The sequence below is a fragment of the Poecile atricapillus genome, chromosome 1 (genome assembly GCF_030490865.1).
Source record: "Poecile atricapillus isolate bPoeAtr1 chromosome 1, bPoeAtr1.hap1, whole genome shotgun sequence".
In the NCBI taxonomy this organism is placed as follows: Eukaryota; Metazoa; Chordata; class Aves; order Passeriformes; family Paridae; genus Poecile; species Poecile atricapillus.
Window position 1 is genome coordinate 38,623,919 of NC_081249.1, and position 24,561 is coordinate 38,648,479.

The 24,561-nt window shown below is 36.9% G+C and overlaps 1 protein-coding gene across 1 annotated transcript in view; it reads left to right on the forward strand.

Moving 5' to 3' along the window:
* NALCN (sodium leak channel, non-selective) overlaps positions 1-24,561 on the forward strand; it is a 233,685-nt gene that overhangs the window by 165,218 nt on the left and 43,906 nt on the right. Inside the window, exons 16-17 of the mRNA XM_058846993.1 lie at positions 8,218-8,354; positions 10,337-10,478. Coding sequence (XP_058702976.1) covers positions 8,218-8,354; positions 10,337-10,478 — 279 coding nt within the window. The remainder of the gene's footprint in view (positions 1-8,217; positions 8,355-10,336; positions 10,479-24,561) is intronic.

Here is a 24,561-nt window from a genome sequence, read left to right on the forward strand (position 1 = left end):
TGTTTCACTTTCATTAGCTATTTTAAACTATCCATCAAAATATTTGCCTACCCCTGAACTGTCTTAAAATAAAGGTGTGGTTTATCTTATGAAAGATGTCTTATCCAAGATGTCTTATCCAAACAGTGGTTTGACTCTATGCTCTTAGAGGGCTTTCCCAACCTAAATGATTCTATGAATCTATAAACTATTTTATCTTCCCGACCCTAAAGCATCTTCTCAAAGATAATAATTTAGCCAATCCGTATCAAGAGAGAAAACTGTCCAGGATGTGCTCTCTGTCCTTAAAGCTGGCCAGCTGGCACAGCCTGGCTTGCATATACAACAAAGTTATTTTCCTCTCCCAAAACAACCTACCATTTAAAAGTGTCCATATTGCCTACAGGGAACATGCCCAGCTGGAATAAGTGCCAAACTGTGCTCAGGCATGATCAGAGAGAGTGCTAGCTGGCCAAGACAAAAACCATACAGTCAGTCTTGCTAACAGTATAACACAATGGGCAATCTTATTCCAGTTCACAGGCCCATACCCCACTACTGGTACAGGTGTGGCCTTACACCCTGTATTCAGTGAAGGAGTTACCCTCAGGTGATAGGCCATCTTGCTTGTCTCATTTATGTGTTACTATGGGATGAGCCCATATCTGGAGATTCCTTTTCCAGTTGAATGTAAGTGCCTAGATGATTGTACAATGCACTTCCCATTTGGAGGACTGTCATTCGCTGAGATGAATGCCGTCATAGATGCTGTGGCTTGGATTCATTCTGGCTAACACTGGGAGTCAGGCATCTGATTTAAAGAACATACTGGATTCAAGTTCCCTATTTAGTCCGTGGACAAAAAGTAAACGTGTGAAATAAATAGCCAACCAAAGATCTGAATTGACCTCAACAAGTGTCTCTTCATCATTTTTGGCTATAAAAAGACATAACTAAATGAATTTAGGTGGCTACTTCAGTCTAAAGGCAAGAAGGTTGAATCTGGTGTGGTAAGCACATTCCTGGGGCCTGATTACAAACTCTGACTGCACAGAATCTTGGATCGCCCATTTTCTTTAAACTGTATAATACTTGCCCCTGAAGAGGCAAAAATATTTGGAAATATTTAGAAGTAAGTCGAAAGTGTAAACCATGTAGCAATGTTTGCCAGCCTGTAGTCAGTATGAAGTAATAGCTCTGAAAAATTCATCTTACTTGTCTCATTTGATCACAGAGAAACTATGAAAATTTGGATTCCTGTCTTCTTTTAAATTAACAGACTATATCTTAGCCAAATTTTGCTAGATAAGTTTTCCACTATTTGAACTGGAATCATATCTTGTCAGCAGCATTTGATCCTGAAGAACTGATAGGGGCTACAATTATTGGAAGGAAGTTATTAAAAATCCCACATTTGTGAAATCTTACTCAATATCTGTTAAATTTGGAAGATTTAATGCAAAAGTTAAGAAAGAGTTATCTAAATGAACAATTAGGGGATAGAAGTCACAGCACCAAACCATACTACACACAGCTTATAAATCCTGTTACAAAGAGAAGTTGTTTATTACAAAAACAGATCTTGTGCCTATGAGATATGTGTGTAGTCTGGTTCCTCCATCTGTCAGGAACTTTTTCAGTTTATTTTACTCTTATATTATCAATAGTGCAGTCTTGTCTCTGAATGCCAGCACCACTGTGATTATAGCTTCTGGTATATTTCACTGAAAATTCCTCATGGCAGTACTGAACATGTACACAAATCAATTTAGGTTCTGTTTAAGCATACCTACATGGGAGAATTTTTTACATTTGCAACATCCCCTTTGTTTAGGTGAACCCAAAGGGTGAGATTCACTACTGGTACATCTGAGCAGTAAAAGAGGACAAGAGAACAAGCTGAAACATTGAACACTTGTCTGTGCACAGTGCAAAACTCTTCCCTCACTTCTGGCTCTCTCCTTTAGCTCCTGGTACTTTATTCCAGACAATACTTTGATATAGTTCAAGTAATATTTTAATTGAGAGACTGCTTTCAAAGAAAGAAGAGACAAGACTCCACCAGGTTGGAGTCTAAGACACACAGTTCTGTAGTGCTCTCCCACCTGCCACATAACTGCCTCTCAGTTAAGCAGTGAACAACCAAATGTCATGCCACAGAAGTTCTGTGCAGGAGAGTTGCACACAAAAGCTCACATGTTGTTTCAGATGTCTTGAAGAATTGGAAAACCTGGAGAAAAATAGCTGGTATAATCATTTCTCAGGGCCACCACACAGGGCCTAGAAGAACCAAGAGGCAAATATGGCTTGAACTCACCATGTGTCATGTGACTTTAGGCAATGGATCAGGCTTTTGTCAGTCTTTTATATAGCACTGCAGACATACTAATAAGATCTACTCTTCATAAATACTTCTTTTTAAGTGTAAAAAGTGTTGGTTTTACCCAAATTCTATTTATCCAATTTTTTTATACTGATTTCCAGGTTGATTTTACCTTCTTTTTATTTCATGGTGCGGGTGCTCAAAAAAAATCAACATTTTTCTTTGTAAATTAAATTGAATGTGTAAATAATAGTAACTGATTTGTGCTGAATTTTAAATCAAATGCAGGTACAAAAATGTTGTTACAATTTGATGCCAAATCCAAGTGTGTGATGTGACAGCTTACCCATATGCATATCTTCTTTTCATATAGATCATTCATGTCCAGAAATCTGCCAGGTCCATAGGATTTCAGAATAACAGAAAGGAAAAAAGAAGCTCATTTAACCTGCTTTTCTGATTTTTAGTTTCTTAATTGATGTCATTTAGCGCTAATTACTTGGGTTTCATTCAAAGCTCCTTTTGACAAGTCAAAGGTGATGGTAAATCTGAGAACTTGGAAAAATAAAAAAATCTGTAAAGCTGTTGGTTGGGTGCTGGTATCAGTTTATAATGTCTTTCATCCACGTGCACTCTTGTGCTCAAAGTGTTTGATGTTGGAGCACGATATCCTGCTAAGCATGCAGTCCCTAAAGAAGATTTGCAGTGAAAAATGTTGATATTTAGAAGTGCACTGTAATGTACCAAACAATATTAATTTAAAATCATCCACTAATGAGACTCCTGAACTTTGGCAAAAGGTTTGAACTTTTCAGCCACCATAAAATTATTTTGGGCATCTGGCCAGTTCCTAAATATGTTGTGTGGACATCAGTGGCAAAGCTTTTAATTTGGAATGATTCATTTCAGCCTTACAACTAAAATGAAAGAGTTAGAGCATTGCTGTATTTTTTTTTTTAATAATTTGATTTCATTGAAATACTTACAGAGCATTTAAGTGAATTTCACATACACTTGCGTCATACACCATATGAAAACTGCATCTTTCACTCTTTCCATTCTGCACATTACTGGCTTCTCTTCCATGATCAGAACTAAATGAATAGAGAACAAAACATAAAGTTGGTATGGGTAGGGTCTTACCCTTTAGATATGGTTAATTCTGTATCTCCTTTAGCATGTTCACACCAAAGTGTCAGTGTCTTAGAAACTCAATGACTGTGTTAAATTTGAGCTTTTGGTTTGTTTTGGCAAGATCAATACTTTTAAGTTGTTTCTGTCCCTAAATGCAAATCAGTGATATTAAGAGATAATAATGTTAGTTTGCCCTTTGAACTGTTCAAGTGATCTTGTTCATATTACCAGATCCTGGAGCACTTCCACCTTTCAGACTGTCAGCTTCCACCTGAGAACATCATGAGAGTTCTGCATGTGCAGACACTTCTCACATCCTGCTTTCACAGAGGAGGATGTCAGCTGGAGGGCAGGTGTGACACTGCCTTGCATTCAGCTGGATATCTGAAATGCACTGTGGCATGTCTCTTCTGCCAAACACAGGGAGAGATTATGGAAATGCAGCTCTCCTAATCAGCTCCTGATTATTGTCTCATTTCAGTTCTCTAGCGATTTTTCAGAAACCCTGCTCTTAAAGGAGTTTCTTTATGTACATAAAAGAGCTCACTACTTTCACCCTGGCCACATTTACAGTGAATACTGTCTGGGTGACAGTATGTCTAGGTGTTTCTCATGCACAGTCATTATCTTCTGTCTCCTTTATTGTGCCCTGCCTTTCCCAGACTTCCACTTTCACCACCATTCATCCTACTATGTGTATTTAGGACAACCACTTACAGGTTCTCTTCATTTCTAAGGGCCCAGATACTGGGTATCTTAATTATACTAAAGGTGATTTTGGCAATCACATTTTTGAAAGGTAGCCTTGAAGTCAGAAATAAATTTACAACTGAAGCTGCAATAAGTAGTGTAGGTGAGACTATACCACTTAACACCTGTGCCATTGGAGAGAATTGGTACAATAAAGCAGTGTCTGCTGCCACCCCATTCACAGTACGTGCAGGTCAGAATGGTTTTCTTCAGAACACATTCAGTCCCACACTGGACTACCTCTCCCATCACACATGGGGTTCAAAGCCATCCTAAGGACCAGCCATTGCTTGTAATCCTTAAGCCCAGACGACATTTTAGAGTAACCAAGGTGGAGCCTGCGGTTTTGTTTCCTCCAAGAATCTGGTTTGCTTACCAACACAGCACATAAACTGAAGCAGAAGACAAGAAGTGTTGATGATTCAGACTTCAAACTGCTCCAAACCAAATGGAGACATGGCCATAATGCTTTTCTGTGAGCAAAGGATCACACAAACATTCTCTTCACTTGTAAGTCTGCCTTTCTTGTAGGTGTCTTTTGGATTGACCTAAGACAACTATGTGAACAGATCAGGGAGAGTTTGATGTTCAGGGACCTGTAAGTATTAGTCAAACAACCACAGGAATCCCAAGTTAAAATATGCACTCTGACATTCCTCATCATTCCTCATAATTTAGGTGCTATTTGGAAAAGTGCATCTGATATGTGTTCAGAGTGGACAGTTGTACTTTATGCATTATGTGTATGCCATTAAGTCTGTTCCTGTAAACTCAAGCAGCATATAAATAGTGAGATAGACAAAAATTTCTTCAATTACTTTACAGATGTTACTGTTTTAACCATCCACAAGAGAATTTAGCCAGGCCAGGCTGACAAGCATTATTGAGCATTCTCAGTAGGCTCTTGGGCTGCAGATGGAGGGCTATGCAGAGCAAATCAGGCCAGAGTGTGTCGCTAAAGGACACTAAATGATTCGCATGAACACCTCTCGGTGTCAGAACAGAAAAGCAGTGCCTTTATTCCTTTATTCTCTGACTCCAGTATTTATAGATTCTCAACAATGACCAGGGATTGGATAATTAAGTTATCACCTTCCCAACCACACTGGTCATGAGAAACGTCCATCAAATGACATTTCTTAGAAGGAATGTGATAAACAGCTTATGTTTATAGAACTTTCATGGGAAAGTAACTAAAACTATGAAAACATTATCAGAAGGCTTCAATTCCCAGGGCAACTAGTGTGCATTTCCTTGACAATTTTAAGAGTAATAAATTAAACATAAAAATCATAGAGAAGAATGTCCAGATATTTTATTTGAGTTTATTCGGTTATTTGGGTCTGTCTAGCTGTTGCAAGAAACATTCTGCACCATCATAGCCCCATTTCAAATTGTTCTGTACCTTTAAAAAATAAATGTTTTTCAAGTGTTAGAGAAAGTTGAAATATAAAGGTTCTAAGCAGCAATACAAAACAGGATGTGTGTCACATGGAGCAACAATTACACCCTAAGTGCACAGAGAACAACTCAGAGAAGCTAAATACCTCACACTCCCCAATATGTAATATTATCACAGCATGGGTAATTGGAGATATTCTATAGAACTGCCTTGACTTTAGGTTTTTTTAAAGCCTATCTTAAATCATTCTCCTATCCCCTTCCTTACCTTTTGAACTATACAGTTTTCTGCTTTCAACTCTCCCTGCTCTTTTCTGCACTAAGACTTCAAACATTGCAGTGCTCTCTATTCTGTATACACTGACTGATGAAAACAGGAGTTCATAGCTGTAAGTGACATTGTCTGTGCCAAAATTATGAATATTTATGCAATTCTTTCTTATTGAAAAACAAATGTCAGTAATTAGAAACCTTTTTTTCCTCTAAAAATAATCCCTTCCCAAAGCTTTCAACAGTACAATGTTGCAGAAAAGCCCTATTAGATTATCCAATTAATTTCCTTTTCAATGAACGATTTCTTTTGGCAATACTCTGACATTTCAGGGGTTCTGACATGTCTGATTTTGAAATGATGAGGCACTTCCTTCTGGAGATCTCTCTGAACACTCAGAGATTTCCCCACAAGGCTAGTAATCTTTATTCCCATCCTAGAAATTCTGTTACTGAATTTCATTCTCTCATTCCTTTATTTGCTGTACACTGTTGTATTCTTGAAGTTATTTGTTTTCAAATATTTCTTACATAATTACGTAAATTTACTTCATCTCCTCTGCTCTTACTTTATTATTAGTTATGGTAGATGGGAAATAAATACTGGGATGCTTTAGTCTTTTTTTTCTTTTTTCTCCCTCGTCCCAGGTGGTTTACACAGCCCTCCCCTGGTTTTATGGCTCTCTTCAGCACTATTTTGTCTTGTCAGTGAGAAAATGGTAAAATGGCATTTAGAAATTAATGTATACCCAGATATGCTCTCTTCAAAACAGCACAGAGACAAGCTGGCAACTTCTGTATCATTTTTCATACCTCTGTAATACCTAACCAACAGAGCTTGGTTGTGAACATAGCCTTTGGCTGGTAATGCAATTGGTGCCTAAATTGGCCTTTTGATGCTATATGGAAGTCCAAGTTCTTGTTTAGTTTCTGCTCTTATTCTTTATCTAGAATTTTTTCAGTCTCTTATTTCCTGCCACTGTTTCTAAATGTGTCCTTTTCCTTGTCCAGTGTGGTATTTGCAGCTCTTCACATTTTAATATTGTATGTGCAAATGTCATAATTTCTTCCTTTTAAGGATCATTAATAAAGCAGTGAAACAGTACTGGACACAATACAGATTTATGCAACATTTCCCTTTTATTCTGATTCAGTTTTACCATTAATCATTAGTCTTTGTTTGTAGCTGTTCAGTTCTCTTCAATTTTCAGTCCACATGACAACTTCTATCCAACCAAATATGAACTGATTTTTAGTTTAAGCTGTCCTGTGGCAGGAAGCGGTGCTGTTGCTGATAGTGTGACAGTGCAGCAGAGCAGTTTTTCTTCTATAGCATGCTGTGGGAGCATGACTTTCACTAGGCAGGGCAAATGAGAGTTAAAGCTCTGTCTGAATTCATGGACAATTGCCCCTGGTGAAAATCTGTAGCTGATGTCTATCAGCAGTATTCCCTGCAGGTGCTGATGGTGAAAATGTCTTTTAAAATCTAAGCTCTAATCCTTTGCTTACATGCAGGAGTGAGAAGAAGAACTGAAATATCAGTTGGATGCTTACTGAAATTGTATACAATATGCATACAGTTTAAAACAAATGTGAAAATTAATTTCACTGCTTCTTTTTGACTTGGTATTTTGTTGAATCGTATCTCTATACCATATCCATTTATATCATTTATTTAGCCATCACCTGTCCACATAGATAGATGTATCTCCCTTTTCTGTATTTGGATGGGTGGTATTACATTGAATAACTGTTTGTGGGCTATTATAAATGCAACATTTGCTATGTGATTTGCCATACCTGAGTATTGCTGATGTATCTGGATTCTTATGAGTTCTTTGTCATTACTTACAATATTCATCTATATGTAATTTTCCTGTTACTTGTGTTCTGGGTGCTGGATTCTCTTCAAATTTCTGCCTTTTACTAACTGTAAAAGTGCTGTGTTGTCTTCAAGTATCAAAGAGCTGTCAGCATATACAGGAAGATGTGCCTAATAAAAAATATCATGGGTGTTTATTTGATGAAAGTCTTAGAATCAATGAAGAAAACATAGAAATTAGCATATTGAATAGGACATATTAAATATGCTTTAATTTTAAAGCTTTAATGCTTTGTTTTTTAAAATAAAAATTATTAGCAATCCTTCTATTTTATGTCTTTCAGTTACAGGCATGGTATTGTTAGGCATTTATAATCTTCTAGCCATTAGTTCTTATCAGATTTACCTTCTGTAGGTCTTTGCTGCCATCTTCTGTTTCTTTAAATTATTGCCGTTGTTATTTGGATTCTGATTTTTAGTGGGATATTACAGAACAAAATTACTGTTAATGTTATTTTTTTTATTTCTTTGTTTTCAGCTAAAGCAAAGTGAAGCTAATGCAGATACAAAGGAGAAGCTTCCTTTGCGTCTACGCATCTTTGAAAAATTTCCAAACAGGCCACAAATGGTGAAAATCTCAAAGCTTCCTTCAGATTTCACAGTTCCAAAAATAAGGTATTGATATATTTCCTTTGCTAGCATGCTGTGTCCCCCTTTTCTGGGGCCACATAGCACCCAAAATATTTAATTTTTTTCTTGTGTGTTAGGCAGATAGTTCAGAAAATAAGAAATGAAACAGAATTAACTTAGACATTCAAAAGATGTGGTATTTTGGGTATACCTCATTTCTCTCATTTGGGGAAAAACAATCCCAGCATTCCTTATACCTTATTCATGGAAGCAGCTAGATTGATTAGAACTGACACAAGTACAATATAATTGAAAAGTGTGTTGTTTCTCCTTTTTAATTTGGATTTTAGTTTCTTGGCTCACATAGACAACTAGCAGTCTAATGGATTCTCATGTAGGTTTTTAAAGCTAGGGTGAACTGGCAGGAGGAAATAATTAGAGAGGGTAAAACAGACCATCTATTACCAGTTAGCCTGTGATGACCCTGTCCCTTATTTGTATTTGCGTAGTTACCACTTTCCTGTGAAAATCACCTTAAGTAAAGATCAGATGCTCAGTGATCCACTAGATCATTCTTTACTGTGGGGGTGGTGCAGCACTGGGACAGGTTGCCCAGAGAAGTTGTAGAAGGTCCATCCCTGGAAGTGTTCAAGGCCACGCTGGATGGAGCTCTGAACAACCTGGTCTGTTAGAAGGTGTCCCTGCCCATGGCAGGCAGACTGGAACAAGATGATGTCTAAGGTCCCTTCCAACCCAAACTATTCTACAAATCTGTGATCATCAGTTAGAGTACAATTATTTTTCCTTGATGTCAAAAAAATCTGACAGAAATCCAAGGGCTGCTCTAGTATATACAGGCAGCAAAGTCTGCTGAAATAGCACAAGCTGGCTGAACAGATGCCGTGCCCATTTCAATATCCTCAACAAGCACATACCAGAAGAGAAGAGGATGTGAAACAACGTGCTGCCATTGTTCTGAGTCTCCCAAAGTTACACTTCTTTTGATTAAATTCACAAGGAAGTTAAGACGACTGGTTTGACCTGTTTGTAGTACCTTATCTGAACCAAAGAAATCATGCTGGTCAGAAGGGTCAAGAAAAGCAGCCTTCCAAACCTCAAAAAAACAATCACAGATGTTTTAATTTTAGTATCAAATTACCATATGGCTATATATATATATATATATATATATATATATATATATATTACCATATGGTTATATATATATATATATGTTATATACCTAGTCTTGGTATTTTTTGGTATTTCTTTCTCGTTGTGTTTTTCCCAGCATATTCTGTACTCACTTGTGATCCTATTAACTACTGAAACAAGCTTCAAACTAGCAGTAGCAAATCATATCTTTAAATCTGAACCTATTGTGCTATGTAAAAATATCTCTCCAGAGAAAAATTAGTTTTGACATAGTTTAAACTGAAAACAGGCAACTCTACTGAACATAAAATATGGCAAGATGAATGTATATTTGTTGTAAACAGAAATGCTTCTGCTTTTTAAACATGGCATGTGTGAGGCACAGAATTGCTGAAGTGCCTTAATACTGACATTCAAAGCAGTTATATGAACAGATGTTGTTTGAAATCTTCAAGAAAAAACTTCATGCAGAGAGTATGTTTCCTTTGGATTATATCAGCATTTGATTTACATTGAAGTAACAACTTGCTGTTTAATGAGCTCAAAAGAGCTGAAAACTGCAAAAGGCACTTGAAATATTTAGCACTTTAATTGGAAAATAAATTTAAAAATAAAGCAATATTTTTTATTTTTTTTAATCCACATGCAAGAGATTCCGTTCTCAATTCTTTTATGGATTTCTTTAATAAATGAATTCTAGGGTTGTCAGTTGTCAAGGCACTCTGTTCATTTATACATCTATACCCCAGTACAACTTTTTCTCAGGAGTTTATCCATCTCAGCAGTAATGAATTGTGATATTTCATAAGGAAAAATAAATATTAACTCTTCTTGGGGTTTTAATGTGTCAATATCCTCTATTTGTTCACAAGGGAAAGTTTTATGAAGCAGTTTATTGATCGCCAGCAACAAGACACCAGCTGTTTGCTGCGAAGGCTTCCTTCAGCATCTTCTTCCTCATGTGACCACTCTAAAAGATCAGCAATTGAAGAAAACAGATATATTGATCAAAAGGTAAATCAAGAGTATAGGATACTATATATGTTGCCTAGAGTACTGTGAGAAAAGGCATCAGGTTATTCAGTTTGTCAAAAAACATACAAAGTGAATAAAAGTTAGGATGATTGAACATAGGCTAAAAGGTTATGTTTAACTTAGCCTAAAACAGACATCATCATAGATCTTCTTTTGGTTAAAATTCTTCCACCTCATTTGAATTCAAAATTCAAGATTTGATATGTTATTTGTTTAATACATGCATTATCTGAAGCATTTTCTTAAAAATCGTTTTGCTGTTATACACTGAGAAGCTAGTGGAAAATTAAAGTTTCTGAATAGCACACTGGATTTTTGAGTACCTTGATACTATTGCAATCTTGAAAGCACACTTCACTGAAGGAAGTGTGAAGGAAATGTAAAGGAAGTGTGAAGGAAGTGTGAAGGAAGTGTGAAGGAAGGAATAGAGCCTAAATGGACATCATCTGCTTTAACAAGCAGAGCAGAAAAATTGGATAAATTATTAAGATCTCTGTGTAATCACTGAAGATGAGTAAAAAATTAAAAATTATTCTAATTCTTTAGAGGATATTACCTTATCTGTAAACCTGGGAATCACTAAAAAACAGACACTGAACAGATATATTTGATACCCATTGTGCTAAAAGCTGCTAGTCTTCCATGGATGGGTGGATTTGAAATATACTAACACTGCTTGGAATGATGACCATGATGATGAGGATGATGGTCATGATGCAACATAAGTAAATGTATGTGACTTCTGACACCTTATAAAACTAAAGGGGCAGAAAACAATATTCATGTGCATCATGGAAGTTAGTGGTTTCCCAGATTTTTAGTGGCATCTGCATATCAGTCCTTGATCACTTGTAATATTGCATAACTTAGTCTATAATTATAGACAAAAGGAAATTGCTTTCAGTATTGTAATGTTTCAGTATTGTTTCAGTATTGTTCATTGTTGAATCCTCTTTGAATATTAACATCTGTGTTTTTTAAATACATTTTAAGTTACAGAATCACAGAGAAGAAAAAAAATAGAGTCTATGCATTGCTGTTATGTGGTATAACTGGCTTTCCTAGTGTGTGTTACATACAGGCAGTTGCAGAGCTGGGAGGCGGAATTGAGAAAGGAGAGCTGGGAAAAACATTACTCTTCTGATAATGAATGAAAATAGACAATTTGTAAACTACTGTTAATTGCCATCCCTAGTTTTATGCAAGAACCCGTTCTTGTGGCTGATGTGTTCTATGGCATCAGTAAGCCATAGAATCAGAAAGCTGGGCAGCATGACCTGGGAGGGAGGACTGTGTCAAAATATGGCCTATCAGGCCAAGGCTGTAGGAAGGAGTCAAGCCTAAATGGACATCATCTGCTTTAACAAGCACAGCAGGAAACTGAATAAGTTATTAATGACAAGCCTAGGGTCTAGCAGAACTATGCCAAATATTACTAATAATGGATCTCAAACACTATGCCAGGGTAATCAGAGTACATTTCTACCATGTAATGAAGAGATGAACAAAGACCTTAAAGTTGTCTCAGCCACCCAGGTAAGTCCACAGTATGCAATACAGAGCTGTGCAGTGGCTCAGTAGATCTGTTTACCTTAATATAAACTAGGTGTATTAAATTCCATCTTAATTCCTTTTGCTTGCTGTTTATAAAAGTGAATTGTTACTGTGTTTGAAGACAGATGAATACATGGCACAGTTTATTCAGTGAGATCTTGCAATATGAAAACAGAATGCTGCATTCTTTTCAAATTTTTGCTTCCCTTCAAAAGCAAATATGCATTATCTGACTTTAATTTTTGAATTTAAATAAGCATTTGCAAATTGGTTTTGCACTATTTGACCTGCTTTAAGCACATACTCTAGGATCCCCATGCCTCAAGGGTAGAAACAATGATGAGTAGTATTTCTGATAAATGTAGCTTAAAACAAGGTATTTACATATTCCTATTAAGAGGAGAAAGCACTAAGAAGGATTTTTGAAAGTAATTACTCGAGCTTTCTATAGTTACAGTTGCCAAGGCAACCTCACTTTTGTATGAAAAAGTCTTCTTAAAAATATCCTTAAAACAAGCTTGGAATGGCTGGTTCTGCCTAAGTATTAACCTTACATCTATACTTTACTTTTCTTTGTAAAAAAAGAAACATGACAAAACATTTTACTGATCTCAATGCCTGGCAGGATGCCTTTTCACTGTTCCTGTTAGTGGTGGGATGGTTTCAGAAAATTTTCACATGCTTTTGCATTGTAGTTGATGAAAAAGAAGTAGAATTAAAAGGCAGAATCAAAAGGTGAGATCTTGCTGGCAGATCTGACTCTGTCCTTCTTTTGTGGTAGGTGAACTGTAGCTACTCCCTGCATTTGCTCCTGGACCTAAGTCAGTATCTCTGTGTTCTACACCTGCTGAATTGATAGGAAGCCCTTACATTCCCCTATTTTTCCCTTACTTCCACTTCAGCAGTATTCTTTTTTCATTGGCTAAAAATCTGCCACTATATGGTTTTGTATTCAGAATCAATCTGCTCCATAATTTGTAATGATCAATAAAGCAGATTTTATATAAGTTCTCTTATAGAGTGAATTTAGTTAGAGTTTTCAGTATTATAATTATTAAAATTGACCACTTCCTTTAAAAGTTGCTTTAAGGTGCAAAGAGAGAGTAGATTTTCAGTGCATTCTTCCTTTTTTTTTTTTTTTTTTTTTTTTATTTTTTTTATTTTAAGACGGTCTACCTTCTTGAAAAAATTGGAAAAATTTATTTTTGGTGTAAATCACTGTAACCATGACTACAATCCATTTGATATGATTTTCATTTATGCCAAATCAAAAGAACAGCTTTGGAAATCAGATTTCTCTGCTATAGTCCTTTTTTTCTAGTCATGTCTGTGACTTCCATTGTTTTTTCTAACTCTTCCAAATTTTTAAACTATTATGAAAGTTATAAACTAACCAAACTATTACAAAAAAATCACTTTTAGATACCTAAATGCCCTTTACATTTCATGCATCCCCTAAGAGTTGTCTGTCAGCGTATGGAGTGAGTAGGTGTGTGGATACAGATCGCACCATATTCTTCCTTCTACATCCAACTCCAGCAACACCTGGGCTCTCCCACATACAGATGCCTGATGGGCAGCTTAGCACTTTGCTTTGTTTAACTTGTTTATTATTATCTGTAACATCTTGTGTGTGTAAAACTTGGGTTCTCTGGGGTTCTCTGAACTTAATACTGCTGGAGATGGAGGATGATCATTTTTTGCTCTCCACTTGAGGTCCTGCATATCAAATTTACTAAAGATCAGTGATCTTGCCACAGACCTGCCCCTCTGAATGATGTTCTGGTCTGTCCTGATGTGGTCTGCAGGCCATGATTTGAAAAAGCCATGGTCAAATTAGAGAAACCAGGACTGTTCAGATTGGTGAGCATTCCCCTGTTGTAGTAGAAAGCACTGTGAAGGTATTTTCTGGTTAAAGAAGGAAGATTTCTTGGAAGAAGTATGAGATTAAAAGAGGGATTTAGGGTATTAAATGTACATTGTAGATGCGGGGGAAAGGGAGTTCTAGGGACAGAGTGGTAAGTGTTCTTTTATACTTCTTCACTTGTATGAAAATTATTCACAGTATACTGGGAATTTCCTTAGATTACCAATATTTCAGTAAATTCTTGTGTAGAAGAACTGGATGAAAATGGATTCAAAATATATGGAAATATAGTTTTAGTGCGAGTGGTTGGATGAGAAGAAAGGTAATTGGCAGAAAATAAAGACATCTCAGTGGTTTTCGCATAGCCTGAGATATAGTTGCAGCAAGTTTCAGGGGGACAAAGAATTAAATTAATGTGAGATTTACAACAAATCAGGTGTCCGGTGAAATACATCTGAGTTGGCTGCAGAGCATGGGCTTTGTCTTCTTAACTTCAAGACTGGAATCAGAGTGGCCCAGAAACCCTTCAAAGTGCTTTCCTAAGAGACACTCAACTTTTAGCAAACCTTGCAGAAAATTATTGTGAGATGGACACTTCTGAACTGGTTACTTACCCTTAACATTAATCCTTGTTAATCCTTAATCCTTGGCCATACAACGCAGCACATGGCTGTTAAAGTTCAAAGATGACAGACTCATGAGATGAACTTTGAAAATGCTTTTGGTTCAATATGTACAGCTAATACAGATAACCCATGTGCATGCTTGCAACAGTGGCAAAGCAGGAGTAAATTACAAAAGAAAGCACAAGAGCATTTAATATATCCATGTGTTTTATAGTTCAAACTTGGAGCATCTCCCACTTAATTGAAGGAATACAATCAAGTCGTCTCGCTTATTTCTCCGCTTATAAGATTAACTGGATAGTAGCAAATGTATTTTCTCTTTTCTCTTTTCTAACATCTTTCTATCATTCTTTTCTGATTCCTTTCATGTGCATGAGTTTTGATTTTAGTTTTGCAAGCAGTGCAGTTAGTAGTCATTCCTTTGTACAGTGGGAGCCAGTCTAGCTCCTGGGAAAGCTTGACCTCCCACACCATATAGCTCTCCCATTGATTTCCTGTTTCCAGCAGAACATTCCGTTGTGAAGGGAAGTTGTGGTCAGGAAGTGAGAGCCGATCTCAGAGGTAGCCAGAGCCATTACCATGGAGGACTGTGAATATTCAGCAGCAGACTTCTATTGGGATTTTGTGAAAGAGACGGGACCACTTAAAGGCATTTTGAAGCATGATTTATTAATCTTCTTCTACAGTCTCATGAAGTCATGAGAGGATCTTCACAATGTTCACTAAATGTTCATGGAGAGTGGTCACAAGACTACAGGTCACAAGGTTTTTTAAAGGTTAATTAGCCAATAAACTAGTGCCACAAAGAATATTTCTACTTTCACACCAATAGTTAATTATTTTGTTCTGTACGTCTTTGCCGCAGTGCAAATATTCTTAACAAATCATATAATGACACACAAAACTACTTGTTATACCTTAAATTTCTTATTACCTTTATAACTACTTCTATATCTGAACTTTAAAACCTTAAAATTTCCTACAACATAACAATGTCTTTCTATTTAAACTTGTATTCTTACTTATGATTCTAAATCTGGAAGCTTTCTCCAAGGCCTTAGATCAAACCCTGTGTCCATGTCTATGTCTAAACTTGCATTTACAAGATTGTGAGAGCTTTCTGTGCTTGGAATTTCCACAGACCTCGTGCTGGAATCTGTGTTTAACATATTTTGTTAATATCATAGATACTGCTTTTGTGAGCTGCTGAGACATGCCACCTAATCTTGATGGTTTTGTATCATCTGGATATATGTTGTGTGTCAGGATTTTTTCTGATCTGTGCTCAGCTTCTTTAACTATTCTGTTTCTTGAGAAAAAACACCCCAGGCTTCTGAGAGTATTCCAAAAGGACTTTTCCTTTCAGAATGTACTTGTAATTGCAAAAGCTGAAATATCCTTTCAGGTTTACTAAGGCATATATTTTAGTATGGAAGACAGGGTATCCCAAGATACCTTGCAGAAAAACATCAGACATGAAGACATATTCATATATTTTATTTGTACTTTTTTCCTTAAAACTATGGATAGAATATTTATTCATAAATTACAATTTTCAGAATTCTGTTTCTTACTATAATAAATATATGTCCCAAGTTAATCAACCTCTCTGAACTTTATTTTGGGCATTCCATTGTGCAAAGCAGAATTTCGGCACAAAAGATACAATAGTGTTGTGTTCCTAATTATTCTTTTCTGTAAGTAATTTGAAAGAATAATTTTATTAAATTAATTTTGAATATAGCAGAAACTAATAAAGTGTAATTGCACATGTATTCCAAGTAGAAAATATTATTTTTAAATACTACTAAATACATTTTTTCTGAAGCAATTATTGCAGAATTTCATGCATATCAACAAAAATCATTCAAACTTTTTATTAATTTTCTTAATTTTTCTGAATCCAATTCTGTCCTACAGTTTTGGTTTCCATATACCACTTGTTAATTAAACATAGCCAAGTGCTTCAAGTCTTACCTATTTACATCATTCACAGGAAAATGCCAAAATCTATCTTGATATGACATTCAGAAAAGTCATTAAAACAATGTACCTGCTGGAATGATAATGGCTTATGGACCCAACATTTTCTGACTCATTACAGTCATGATTTTCAAAGATGATTTTTTCCCATGTATGTTCTCATCAGTTATTTCTAATGAAGTTAATATATGTAAATACAGTGATGTATTTCAGGTTTACTGAAAATCAGCTGACCTTTTTATTGCTTTTACATTTTAAAGATTTTTTTGTTTTCATAAAAAATGGATATGTAAAAATGTCCCTGTGTCTAAATAACCAATTTATAGATTTCTTTCTCATTGAGCATTTTACCAAATACACATTTGAGCTGGTAATAGTTTACTTCTCTGACCATGTTTGCCTTCAGAGTGGAGAAGACAAAACTGCAACAGTAGCAAGACTGTTTTGTTGTGGTCTGTCTCTGATTTCTAATGATTTTAAATTGCTTTGTCACTCTTGCCTCTGCATAGTATGTTCAAAAGTCTGCCTGAAAAAATGCCAGTTTTCAATTACATTTTGAGAGAAAAGAAGTGAGGGACTGGATATTTTGTCATTTTCAAAAAGAGCCATAATTCAGGACTTCCTCCTGGCATTTGCTTTCTACTTCATCAGTTTTACACTAAAATATTTCAAGTGTTTGATACAAAAGCTTTCAATATGTATTGAGATACAAGGATATATTCCTATTTCTCTTTTTTCTTTAACCAAACAAAATAAAAACATGACAAAAGTTTTAGTGCAGTTGTACTTTAACAAAGAGCACACATTACTTTGGTGTGGAGGAAAGAGGCAATGAGGGATTGAGTTACAGGAAAGCCTTTCTCTTTGAACCTTCTACATTACTTTTTCCTGCTTTTACCAAAGAATCCAGATCTCCATCTCCAGCCCTTCAGTGTCCTCCATCCACTCACAGGACTCATTCACAAGAACTGATTAACAATAGCAATGATCAATTCTTTCTAGTGAAGACAAGTGCATGTGCTTGTACAGCCAGAAGTTCCTTACCTCTCCCTTGAAACTCCCTATCCATATCTTCCATCCCCAGCCCAGCCCAGCCTGACAGTCCCTTCATCCCTAGAGCTTCAAGATCCCCAGCTCAAAGTGTGGAGGGGAGCCTTCTCCTGCAGTGCTATAAACCCAGCTGAATGTATAAAAACCCCACATCAGCTTGGCCAGGACTCCTCAGTTCCGCCTGCTGTTGGCTGCCATGAGTAATCTACCCTCTGCTCTTTATCAACTTTTCACAGGGTCTCCCTGACTGCTGCACTGAGTAGCTAGAAAACAAAAGGAAGCAAATCAATTCAAGTCTGCACTTGCCAATATGATCAGAGGGATGAATTGTATCTCCTATGAAAACAAGCTGAAAGAGGGTTTTTCAGCCTGGAGAAGGAAGCTTCTGGGGAAACCTTTTAGAAGCCTTTCAGTAGTTGAAGGGGGCTTATAGTATTGGGACACACTTTTTTTACAAGGGCCTGTAGCAATAGGAAAAAGGGTAATGGTTTTAAACTAAACAAGGGTAGAGTCAGGCTAGATATAAGGAAAAAAATGTTTGTGATGGCAGTGGTAAAACAGTGAAACAAGTTGCCCAGCAAGATGGTGAGCTCCCCATTCCTGAAAACATTCACTTTCAAATCGGATGGGACTCTAAGCAACCTGATCTAGTTGAAGATGTTCCTGCACATTGTACAGTGATTGGACTAGATGGTTTTTCAAGGCCTCTTCCAACCCAAATGATTCTATATTTTTTACAAAAAATCTACCCATTAAACCTATGAAAGTTTAGAACTCAAGTATACCAAAGGGAAAAAAAAAAACAAAGCAAAACATGTCATTATAAGGCATAAAAGAGAGGGATTCTTCTCCTTCCCTGGAGCTGCTCCTCCACATGTCTGAGATGGACTATGCCCTCTTTAGGTCTTTGGAGATTTTATGAGTGTTAATAGCCTTGTCCACATTCTCAGACTTAATTGAAAAAGGTTCTTGGTTATGAAAAGACATGTAGATTTTCCAGACCAGTAGTTAGCTAATTAGAAGAACTTTACCTTCCTTAAGAGAGAGGCAGCAATCAAGGGCTACAAAATGAATCAAAGCTATTTCAGGTCAATGACTCCCAAGAGTTTAGGAGATTATGCCCACCTCTCATTCTAGACATCTAATCCTAAGAGACAGCTTATGAGTCCTTGTGGCATTTACATAATGCTAGACCACTTTCTTGACTGTGTAGTAAGCCTGCTTCTTACATAGGACAACCTCACATAGAGCCAGATTTTCAAAGCCCAGATGAAAATACTTAGTTCTAGTTTGAGAGAGGGAAATGGATTAGTGATCTGTAGAGCAGTCTCGTAATTGCTGCCTTTTATTCAAAGTTTTCAGAAGAGCTTAAGAAGTCCCCAGCTACATATCGGATTTAGTCACTTAACTTGCTTAAATTTTTGTGAACATTTTGTTAAGTATCTACCAAAAACTTGAAGTCTTGCCTTCCATGGTGCTTTGTGTGACTTTTATCACACTCATTTTGAAAGAGGCCAATCTCTCCAAATCAAAGATACATTGGCAGAATGTTGTTGAACAAGTATTTGCATTTGAGAGGCTACACAACAAACTCCTGTGGACCAGGAATATCCTATGTTTTATAGAATGCTCAAGCTTTGAACAGATTCTTCCCAAATACTTCCCTGCTCTCTTGTAAAAACTATTCTAATATATTGGTTATTGTACTGACTCTTCATATTTTTCCTAGAAGCTGTACATGTTTAAATAACAATACAATACCTAACAATCTGTTCATTCTGCAAGTCCACATAAACCATGCATTGGCATACAACAAATTCCAAACTGAAACAGAAGCTCTGGATTTTTTTTTTTCCCTTCCTTGGAATTTCTGGCATGGCACAGCAGACTATTCCTATGTTCATGCAGTTGCCTATAAGAGTATTATTAACAACTCTAGGCCAAAACTACTTATTTTTATATAACACTTAAGAAATTACCTTAGAAAAATGTATTGCATGCACTGCTTTTTTTTTTCTACTGTCAAGCAAATATTTCAGATATTCATATTTCATGATTTATTTATGACCTTGTCTCACTTTTTGTTCCTGAACACCCACCAATACTTGTCTCTTCTGCCAGCTTTGAAGTAGCCTGATACAAAAATCATACACTTCATCACCACATATTTTACCTGTTGATAGCATACAATTCTTTATCAAATTCCAGTTGAAAATAATTGCTTTATGTAGCATTCATTGAGGTCTGGGCACTGCAAACATGTTGCTAGAGAAATACATCAAACCTTAGTAAATCAAAATATACAGCATTTCTCAAAACATAAAACCATTCAGCCATGTCTTAGCTGGTACAAATTGGCACAGATCCCCCTGAAGTCAGCAGTGCTGTGCCAGTACGCTTAGTATATAGGATTGGTCCACAGCCATTTCCTGACACTTCACAAAGGTATTTTCCTGTGTTGTTTGGCTTTTAATTTTATGCCAAGGATTTTCTTCTTCCAGGGTAGAAAGCCTGGATTTTTGAAATACACTACTAAATAAACATTATTATTGAAAATGTCTGCAGTACCTTTTCAAAGCAGAGGGTGGCACTTGCAGAGCAACAATGTTCTGTGATTTAACTTATTTTACAACGGTTGCTTTGTCCTTGTCGACAAAAGGGATTTCATGGGATGTAGCATTTAGACCAGGTTCACTCTGACTGAACTGAAGTATTTTGTCTTCCTAAAGTCTGTCCTGCCAACAGCAGCAGAGAAGGTTGTCAACACTTGTGGAAAAGAAGCACTACCTGCAGATTTCCTAATTCTGTAGTCATGTCTGTGTAAATAAACTCAAAAAAATATGAGAACCAAGACACAAGCTTTATTCATGGTATAGTAGCAGCACATTATATTTATCTAAAGCTTTTTCATCCAGGAAATACTATTGGGAATTTGCTGACCTGCCACAGCAGGTCATTGCAGTTTAAGGTAACATGCAATAGTTCTCTAAAGTGTGTTGCTGAAAACATATTTTAGAGTAATCAGATGCTGTTAGATGATTTTAAGACAGTGTCTAATGCTAAAAAATAATGTTCTCTAGCAGAAAGTTATATGGCACTGTGGTTTCTGCATAAAGTGTACTTATAGGTGTATAGAGAAGTAAATAAATAAATAAATAAAAGCTAATAAAGGTACACTGAGGGTGTCCTCACAGTACAGCACAATCTGTAATAAAAAAACCCAGCAGGCTAAACAGATATACCCTAAAATAACATCAGTAGAGTGTACTGTACTTATTTAATTTCATATTGTCTGATTGAGTAATGTATTTTGTATGTTAACACTGTTTATAATTTCCTCTGCAACATACCAGAACTCGGCAGGTATCACAAGTTTTAATTGCCAGCCTCATTCTACACCAGCATGAGGCATCTAGACATTATTAAACAAAATACTGATCATCACCCCCATTTTCTGTTTGTACAGTCCCATTGCATTTGCCTGGTGTGCTATGCAAATTTGTAAAATTAAATGGGAAGTAGTTTATTTCATTTATCTAATATAGAAATAAGGACGCATAATTTAAAAAACACTAGTAATGTTTGATTTTCTTCAGCATGCATATTGACATATGTGTGTTACTATTTGACTGACTGCTGACTCCTTTGAATATGAGAAATAGATCAGTTGTGCTTATCTAAAAATATTTTCTTACACTGCTTCTTCTGGATATTTTTGACTCAAGATAAATTCACCAGTGTTCTGCTGAAAGAAAGGCTCCTGATTCCTAAAGAGGAAGGAGGACCATTGTCTTCAAAAGCCATAATCCTTGGAAGTGCCAGGTTGTTTTGTGAATTCTATTTTGGACCACTGATTTCTCTAGGCACCAAACTCTAGGATCTTGTATATGCCTATGTATTCTGGATTAAAGAATGGATACCTGACTCCAATCTAAATTCCATCACAGTCCAGACACAGACAGGATTGTAAAAAAACGCCTTCAAAACTTCACCTAAGCTGCAGTCCATTGGGTGTGCTTAGGCCAAGGGCAGTGCCCAAGGATGTCCTGTCTCAGCAGCAAGTTTCACAGCTAGTCCTGAAAAAAAGTGAAGGAAAAGTAAATGTACTCTGCACTAATAATGTGATGCAACACCCTGTTCTCATACCTTTCTCCATTCCTATGACTTCTTAGGCATGGAGGGGAAGCCATATGAGGAGCAACTGGGGTCACTTGATCTCTTCTTCCTGGAGAAGAGAGTCAGAGGAAACCTCATCACGGTCTACAGCTTCCTCATGAGGGGAAGAGTAGGGGCAGGCATTGGTCTCTTCTCTCTGGTGACCAATGACAGGACCGAAAGAATGGCCTGCATTTGTGTCAGGGGAGGTTTAGGTTGGGTATTAGAAAAAGGTTCTTCACCCAGAGGGTGTCTGGGCACTGGAACAGGCTCCCCAAAGAAGGGGTCACAGCACCAGCTTGACAGAGTTCGTGTTAGGACAACACTCTCAGGTAAATGGTGTGACTCTTCAGGTGTCCTTTGCAGGGCAGGAGTTGGACTTCATGATCCTTTGAATCCCTTCCAACTCATCTGATTCTGTGATTCTGTAATTGTATTATTTATTTGTTAAAGCATCACTAAATAAAATTCATTAACAGCTTTGAAAATGCAAACAGAACCCAGTCTTTGGTCTCCCAACTCAGTGGCTCCAGACATTTGCTCCTTCCTACTGCTTCCCTTCATCTCTCCAACTGCTGCACCTCTGGCTGTGTGACAGCCAGATATCATAATACAGCAATGCTCTTGCACATCCCCAGCAGACAAGTACAGTGCTCATTGAAGGCATCAAGCACAGGGGGTCAAACCATTTCCAGCTGGGGTGGCATAGGGATTTAGCAGTGTTTTTATGCGAAACATACAGCACTGTCTGTTTTGTTTGTCTTGCTGCCTAGAGCAAGGGTTCAGCAGTCCCTGGTGTGGGTTACAAACTTACTGTGTAAGTAGCCCATGTCCTAGACCTTTTCTTTAGATGTTCTTCTTCTTGCTGGCAATAGGAAGTTTAACATTTGGCTTGTGGAAGCACTAAGTGACGGCTTAATGCCCTTCTGGAGTCTTTGGAAGTACAGACTCCTCATTTCTGCTTTGCCATGGCATGTTCACTTGCTGACGACCTGGGTGAATTTCCTTGTTTGGGCCACAACCTTTAAGGCCAAGGTGTTCTGTCACCTAATTAAAACACTGGAAAGTAGTGGTCTATGACAGATAAGGAGCTGTAGAAAAGTTTCAAGAAAAAATTATATGACTCAGCTTTTTTTACTGAAATCAGATGGGCAAAAACTAGAAAATTGGTAGAAAATTAATGCTTCCTATGTTTGAAATATCTTCAGTTTCTAAGAAGTCAACAAAAATTGTTAATAGAAATATGTCCATAATAATGGACGTAACACATTACTAGGTAGCATGCTTTTTTTCTCTGATGTAGAACTACTTCATGTAGTTGCAATTATTCTGAAGCATTTATTTATAACAGGAAAAAAGAACTGAGACAAAACTTCTGGTTTTCCACCCTCATTACTTCCGTAAGTTTGAGCCCTAAAAAAATATCAACAAAGATATTTTAAAATAGGTGCTCCCATAATTTAGAGGCTTCTTTCTGCAATTCTGCTAAGGGAAAAAAGGTTACACAGCATTCACTGACATTAATTTCACTGACATTAGAAAAAGAAAATATGTGAAAGAGTTGCTATTGCTTTCAGCATTATACCAGATGTATCTAAATACATAATTAAGTACAATGCTGATAAATTCACTAAACCTGTGTCAAGATACTGAAAATGAGTTAAAATCTACACAAAAGTGTTTCAATATATGACATATTTGTACCGACAGAATATTTATAATAATGGTGTATTACTTCCCTTTATGACCATCCAGCAGCCCCTTTAGCAGTCACTCTGGCATCACCTGAGCTGGTGCCAAGTCCCGTACCCAGCTACACACCCCACACTCACACAGTCACACCAGGTTTCCTCACCAGCTTGACCCCACATTTCCCAAAGCAGAGTCCCAGACATCCAGATCCTTAAAATCATTTAATCTTGGTGCAATAACTGAATAATAAAATAGCAGCTTGAGCTGGGTGCCTTCAAGGAGACACCCCAAGCAAAGGCACCCCAGGCATTTATACCCTCACAGTCTAAGCAAGAAAAAGTCTGGGGTCATCAGCTCCTGCCATGTCTTTGAGTGCCATAGGTCCCTGTGGCCTTTGTTAGGCAAAGGGTCATCAGTTCACAGCCTCTTGCCTTGGGCTCAGGCTCTTGCACCCCCGGAGTTCAATCTGCAGCTCAAAGTGCAGCTGCACACCCAGCCTGCACTGAATGTATTCCTCAACAGGTGTATCTCATACTAGGATTTTCATTTCAGTTTTGTGTTAACCATATCCAGGCAATGGAAATTTTTCTTGTTCATATTCAAATATTCAACAAGTTTATTACTCTATCTGTAATCTTAACTGAAATTCCAATGCCTTCTTTTCCAAACTACTTTCAGAAGCGGTGCATACTTCATTTCCATTTTCAAGTTGCCGGTTTATTAAGGAACCCACAGATTCTCAAAATAGGAGTGTTTTCAAATCATCTGTGTTATTACTTCTCCAGGCTGTACAGAGAAGAGCTAGGACATGAGCAAGGTTAAAGGGGCCACACTTGTAAAGGCAAAGGGTAGGAAAGAGATTGTAGTTTGCTGTTAGAGTAGTGGTTTAAAAAACAGTATCCATTTCATTAAGTACAGCCAGTATAATTAGCAAGTCTTTAAGGTATTTTCTAGGCTTCTGTTTCTCTACAAAGTAAGATCTTACTGCAGCTCAGAGTCAATAAGAGTCTTCAGAGAAGTTCTGGCAAAATTATTTGTCAAATGACTCTTGATTTGAGCTAGTGTTTTAGAAAATCTAAAGAACATGTAAAGAAACGTGCTTAAAGATTCCATTTCAGATTGATTAAAACCAGGA